The 7182-nt window shown below is 42.6% G+C and overlaps 1 protein-coding gene across 6 annotated transcripts in view; it reads right to left on the reverse strand.

The window, feature by feature from the left end:
* Nucleotides 1-7182, reverse strand: part of LOC122561569 (lymphoid-restricted membrane protein) — a 165967-nt gene that overhangs the window by 122241 nt on the left and 36544 nt on the right. For all 6 annotated transcript variants that reach the window (XM_043713369.1, XM_043713370.1, XM_043713372.1 and 3 more), the window contains exons 7-9: nucleotides 4893-5051; nucleotides 2873-2990; nucleotides 2725-2775 (exon numbers count right to left, since the gene is read on the reverse strand). In XM_043713369.1, coding sequence (XP_043569304.1) covers nucleotides 2725-2775; nucleotides 2873-2990; nucleotides 4893-5051 — 328 coding nt within the window. The remainder of the gene's footprint in view (nucleotides 1-2724; nucleotides 2776-2872; nucleotides 2991-4892; nucleotides 5052-7182) is intronic.

Here is a 7182-nt window from a genome sequence, read left to right on the forward strand (position 1 = left end):
ATCCCCACCCCCACTCACCTATTGTATTCTATGGTACTTTCTCCCCACCCCCACCCTCCTCTCATTTATCTCTCCACCCTTCAGGCACTCTGCCTGTATTCCTGATGAAGGGCTTTTGCCCGTAACGTCGGTTTTCCTGCTCTTCGGATGCTGCCTGAACTGCTGTGCTCTTCCAGCACCACTCTAATCCAGAATCTGGTTTCCAGCATCTGCAGTCATTCTTTTTACCCAAGATGCTTGACCTCCTTATGGGAGGTTGTGAGAACATCCAAAGAGTTTCCTGCAGAACCAGGTTCCGAGTGTGGAGCAATTGCTTCAGGATTCCTGTATGAGGGGAGTGGAATGCCATTGTCCAGCCAGTAGAGCTGGTTTTAAATGATCAGAATCTCAACGTGGAGCAGGTTGGCCTGGGAGAGGACCTTGCTGTTGAGCTGCCTATGAAACAGGACTTAGACAATCACCTGGAGGTATTCTGAGGTGTCTGTTGTAGGTTCTTCAAAGCATACCTGGAGAACCATAACCAGAGTCTCAGGTCAGGGGTCCTGATACCCTTTCAGCTGGTACTTTGGAATTGATGAAGAACATCACTGCCTTCGTCGAGGGGAAGTGGTGGATGACATTTCCACCCAGTAGCATGAAGGGTCTGTGAAGTGGATAAATACTTTTGACAAATGAATGTCTGTTAGATTAGCTTTAATCAAAGCGGAGAACGATACACTGTAGAGCTTGAAGATCAGTTTGGGTAGGTCTTCTAAACAGTTGCCAATCAAATCAACTGATGGTTCCATTTCAGGAGGCGCTTGTTCTCAATATCAACCCAATATTTGGCCTCAGGGCAGACTCCGCGATTAGCACTGCTACCTCAGTGCCAGCCTCGGGCGACTGTGTGTGGTGTTGACACATTCACTCAGTGTCCGCATGGATTGGTGCCAGGTGGCCCAGTTTCCTCCCACAGACCAAAGATGTGCAGGTTGGGTGGATTGGCCATGCTAAATTGCCACGTAGCGCCCAGGGATTTGCAGGATAAATGGACTAGCCATGGAAAAGTTGGGTTACAGAGATAGGGTGGGGGTCGTGAATCTGGGTGAGATTTGAATGGCTCTTTCTGTACTGTCGGGATTCTATGATTCAATCTGGTGCGCAGAAAATTTTCCCTCTGGACATGGGACAAGTTCACTGAGCTCAACTCTATCACTGGTAATAGTGATTGCTCCTTCACAAAAGAGAGAGAGTGTGTGCTATACCATGCCCCCGAAAACAATCGGAGTACCAATTATTATTGGTGACTGGAATGGAACTGAGGAGCAGGTAAACAGAGAAGATCTAGTCCATCAGTCTGAAGAGAAGTTGAAAAACATGATCACAGAGGACAATCAACATCACATTCCACTTAAATCCAAATGCTTGTTGCTACCATAGTCAGTACTCCGTTTCAAACCCACAAGTCAGTGAGGATATCCATAACATGAACATTCATTTGAAAATATTTAACATTCTTCTGACAAAAAATATTTGCTAAAAATAAATGAACAAAATGACTTGGCACAATTGCTGGCTTGGTTTTAAAAAGATGTCCATTAGTACCAAATAAATTTGCAATTTACTGACAAAAAGGGATTTGGGTCTGTCATTTATCAGACATTACTTTGCATACTTAATAGGGGCTGAATGGCCTTTTTTAGTAAAAACCGGGCACTCGCTAAAAGAATCAGGGTCAAGTTTATTTGCTGTTTTGGGAGAATGGAAGCATTCTCCAAACGTCTAAAATATGCTGCGTTTTAACAGGGCAGGCTGCACTCAGTCTAATGCAACTTTTATCGTCGTGCTTTCCAATGTCAAACCAACCAGCATCATACCCACTAGCTTAAATACAGGGACAAGGGTTCTCAGCACCAACACTTGGCCATCAAACTCATAAGGTTTCAGTCTATTGACTGAATTTTGTTATGGACCAGACCCCCTCAAAATATTTTAAAGGGGTAGCGTAAATCCTAACTTTACTTATTTTAAGAGCAAATGTAAATGTCTGTTCCCAATGCAATGCGACTGGGAAAACGACTTGATGTTTAGCAAAACACAATTTATTCAAACACTATAGTTAAAACACAAACACAAGGAAGTGGAATTTAGAATAACTTCCCTATTGAAAACTTAAAATAATAGTAACAGTAACTATTATTGGTTAACAGTTCCAGTATAGAAAAATTCCATAAACACATTCCTTGGCAAAAAAGAAAATTCAGACAGATTCTCACACGCAGTTTTCTAATCCAGGAGGAAAGTCCTTCAAGAGAAAGTTCAGACAGGATAGCAACTAGGAGACATTCTCTGAAGCTTCCAATTCTTGAGACCCCAAATAGCTTCTGCTGAGAACTAAAGCTAAAACTAAAACTATTCAGAGAGATCTGGCCACACCCAGGCTCCTTCCATCGTTCTGACATTTAAATTAAAAAAAAACCCAAGGCCTTACAAGCTGTTTAGTCAGTGGATGGTTCACTACCTCTGCTTTACAACCACTTTTCAAAAAAAAAGGACAAAACAACCTCTTTAAAGTCACAATGTATAAACATAGAGGAATGGTCTTTGGCTTGACTTGCATTCATCATCAGAATAAAAACAGAAGGAACAACCACTTCATACAACCCTGCTGTAAAGAACTCATGGTAAACACTGGAGGTGCTTTAAAGCATTTGAAAAAAGGCAGAGAGATAATAGTCTAAGTACCTCTTCCTGAAGTGAGGCAATCTTCTGAATTAGGTATTGATTGTCCTTCACCTGAACAGAAAATTAATATTGTATGTCAATTCTCAAATTCTGCTCCATATCCAAAGTTCACAGCTATCCAGTGAGACATGCTCAACTCAAGAGTTACCTCTTGCTTATTCTGAAGAATAAGCCTTTCATTGCTCTCTTGTAAAGTAGATATCTGTGTCCTCAATTCTTCCAGATCTTCTTTCAAAGACTTTTCTATTAAAACGGTCTGCTGAGCACTGTGTGGATTAAAACTAGGTTTAGAAGCTGTAGACTGTGGACTTGAGAATAATGCCAATTTCACTTGGTATTCCAGAGACATGAAGTGTAGGCCTTCATGCAAAACATCAAAGATAGATTGAAATGGGCTTTCATTCTCAATTTACAGCAGCAAAGTGCGCTTTAGCAGGAATTTGGCCTATAGGTACATCTGATGATTGGGAAAGGCCAACCCAATATTCACTTCACATCTCCCACTGGTTGTACCATCGCATAGAGCATTACAGTGACCCAAAACACACACCCAATCGCCCTCCTTGTCAGTGACAGGAGCAACAAGAGGGTCACTCGTGGCTCAGTGGGATAGCATTTTTTGCCTCAATCACACGGTCAAAGCCTGGAGGTGCCACTTCAGCTCAATATAGGTTGCGCCACTGTATTGCTGTGCTCAGGGAGTGCTGCACAGACAGAAACGTTGTCCATCAGGTGAGATTTAAACCCATTACTCCACATTTTTTTGCCATTGGAAACTTGATATCTTGGAACTGCGGTCAGGCCTCAAAACTTGGTTGGCCAGGCCACAACTAGCATTCACACAAAAAGGTCCTCCCGGCTTGCTTATGACAGCCATTGCGGTTTGGAGCTTTGATGCCAAATACTTTGACTTGGTTGCAATGCCTACTTGAAGGTGGGCTAGAAAGAACACATGTTACTGCTTTAAAGAGCAGGGCAGTTCTCCCAAGTGCCCTGGTCAATATTGCACCCTTAAATCAACACCTAAAAAAAAAGTTATTATTTATGGAGTTAAGCTTAACTATTGCATTACCACATTTTTGTAACTCATTCATGGAAATTGTGGATCACTCGGTAGGCTGGCATTTATTGCCCATCCCTAATTGCCCAGAGGGCAGTTAAGAGTCAACCACATTGCTGAGATTCTGGAGTCACATGTAGGCCAGACTGGGTAAGGATAGTAGATTTTCTTCCCTAGTGAACCAGAGGGGTTTTTAAAACGACAATTGACAGTGGTTACATAGTCGCCATTAGGCTGGCATTTCAAATTCAGATTTTTGTTGAACTCAAATTTCATCAAATGCTACAGGAAGATTTGAATTGAATCCCTCAGAACATTAACCTGGCTTTCTGGATTACCCGTTCTGTGATATTACCGTCAACTTTTCAAAAGCGACCATACAAGATGCCATGAGCTCATGAAGACCATCACATTATTTCTAGCACCATTGTTTAAAACCTTACAATGGAACAGACCTTTTCTACTCAGTAAATGGGACAGGTGTGGACATCTCCATGGACAAACGGACATCAGGAAATGCATTTCCTATTATCTTGTTGCAGATTGAAACCAATTTCCAATGATATAGTATGTATAACAGAGAAACATTCAAACATGACACAATAATGCAATATCAATCAGACTTTGTTAAGGAGCAATAAAGTGGGACACAAGGACAAGCAAGGAGTGAATTTTATGACTTTATAAGAACAAAGAAGGTTAGTGAGAGAATTGCAGAGCTTAGGAATTCAGTAGCTGAAGCCAGGGCTGACAATGTTGCAGCGACTAAGACTGAAGAAGCATGCGAGGCTCTAATCAGAGAAAAGCAGAGATCTCAAAGCAATTTAGGGGGTTAGAGGTGGAGGTGGTCTTGGATAGATTTGTAAGATGGAATGAAAATTTAACAATTGCTCATTGTACATCAACCGCACAGGGCTGATATAGGATGTGGGACTTGGTGCGAATGGCAACACAGCAAGGGCGTTTGAGGCTTGCAGAGTCTGCAATAGTGCAGCAACAAACTATTGAGTGGACTAGATACCTTGGAAACAGTGGATTGTTTTAATGATACTCTTTTTCAGAAAATAGATTTAAATGGAAAACATCTTCAATCACATTTCCTCCTTACCTTTTCACCTGGGTGAGCAGCTCCTCGTTTTCCTCCATTAATCGATTGTTGCTTTCTTCTGTGGCCTCAACCACCAATCGTAACTTCAGATTCTGATCCTGAAGTTTTTGATGGTTGTATTGGAGATCAGCAATACAAGAAATTAAATCTGATGTCTCCCTGCATTGTGAAGGCCAGACAGTTTGATTTTATACAATTCGTCATATTCACTGAGCTCAAATGTACAGGAATCTGACAGTTTAAGCAAGATAGCAATGAAAACCTGCCCCCATAACAAATGGCACAATGATTGAAGGAATGTAGATTTAAGGTTCAGCCCACGAGGTACGCAGGATTGCAAGAAAGAACCTTTTCATGTAATGAGTGATAACGATCTGGAACACAAAATCACTATGAATCCTGAATTAAAAAGAAAGTGCTGGAAAAACTCAGCAAGGCCAGCAGCATCTGTGAAGAGAGAAACAGTTATTATTTCATGTATGGCATGATGCATAACCTGAAACCTGTTGCCCATGATGGAGGAGGAAGGGGAAGCAATCGATGATTTCAAAAAGGCACTCAAAAGAAGGAAAAATGGCAAATCTACAGAGATAGAGGAAGGGAATGGGACTGGGTTGCACCATAGAGAATTGGCGTGGCCTCAATAGCCCACTTCTGTGCCATAATAACTAACGTCCAAATTTAATCTGCTCTACAGCGTTCTTTCCTGAAGTAAACAGAGTATACATATAAGTCTCAATCCCAGATGACCCAAGAGGATGACAGTGAAACACCTTGAACCATCTGACAGAGTGGCTTGCTAGGCCATGTCGAAAAGTTATTAGAGCTAATCACAAGCGTATGGAATAAGAGTCACACTTTGGCTTAACTAAAGAAAGAATTTTCCAATGAAGAAGCAATAAAAGAATATTTCAGCTTTTAACATATTTTCACACCACCATCAAATCATTGTCAGTTTTACTAACAGCTACTTCCAGATTCTGAGTGTGTTTTTAAATCAATGACAGGAAGCCTGGTGACCAGGGTTCATCTACCTTCTTGTCAGCATTAGCTCACAAGCATTTGATTTGGGAACCTTGCATTAATAGGAGGGCCAGATGATTATTGCTGGTTTCTTGTGTTAACACACAGTGAATGTCTTACAGTTAGCAGAGAAAATATCCTCAAACAACATCCACTGACTAACTGCTAATGGAACACTCCCACACAGACACAATAGCACAAGAAAATCACATGCAGTTGTCAAAATCCCATAGCTCCTACTGCAACATACTCTTTGCCTTAGAAACCAACGATAGCCTCACTTCCTGATTGCTCCACCTCCAGGTGGACAAACTGATCGGAATGGTCAACTCCCAGTTTTCCACCTTCCATGGAAAATCCAGACAACCCTCAAGCACTTGAGGATAGGCCTGGGAAGACACTGAATAAGGAACATGATTTCTCAGGAGTAAAACGATACTCCCTGTCTAAAGTTCTGAGGAGAACTAGCCTCTCCATATCTACCCTATGAAACCCTCTCAGAATCATATGTCATTTAATAAGATCACCACTCGTTCTTCAAAACTCCAATGAGTACAGGATCAACCTGCTCAATCTCTCCTCAAAGTCCCTCAATGCCAGGAATCAGCCAAGCAAACCTTCTCTGAACTGTTTCCAATGCATACATATCCCTCCTTAAGTAAGGACAGCAAAACTCTAATACTCAAGATGCTCAACATTACTCAACCAAGAGACCTTGGAGTGCAGGTTCAAAGCTCCTTGAAAGTAAAGTTGCAGGTAGATAGGATAGCGAAGGCAGCATTTGGTATGCTTTCCTACATTAATCTTGTACTCGGTAGTCTGACCAGAGTGGTGCTGGAAAAGCATAGGCGGTCAGGCAGCATCAGAGGAGCAGGAAAATCGACGTTTCGGGCATGGTGAGGGGTGGGGAGATGGACTTCACCAGTTTCCTTATTTACCCTCGCCCCCCCCCCCCCCCCCATCTTACCTCAGTTCCAACCTTCCAGCTCAGCACCATCCTGACAACCTGCCCCACCTGACAATCTTCCTTCCCACCTATCCGCTCCACCCTCCTCTCTGACCTATCACCTTCATCCCCGCCCCCATCCACCCATTGTACTCTTTGCTACCTTCTCCCCAGCCCCATCCCCCTCTCACTTACCTCTCCACCCTGGAGGCTCCCTGCCTTCAGTCCTGATGAAAGGCTTTTGCCCAAAACGTAGATTTTCCTCTCCTTGGATGCTGCCTGACTGGCTGTGCTTTTCCAGCACCAATCTAATCTAGACTC

This window comes from Chiloscyllium plagiosum, chromosome 23, assembly GCF_004010195.1.
Source record: "Chiloscyllium plagiosum isolate BGI_BamShark_2017 chromosome 23, ASM401019v2, whole genome shotgun sequence".
In the NCBI taxonomy this organism is placed as follows: domain Eukaryota; kingdom Metazoa; phylum Chordata; class Chondrichthyes; order Orectolobiformes; family Hemiscylliidae; genus Chiloscyllium; species Chiloscyllium plagiosum.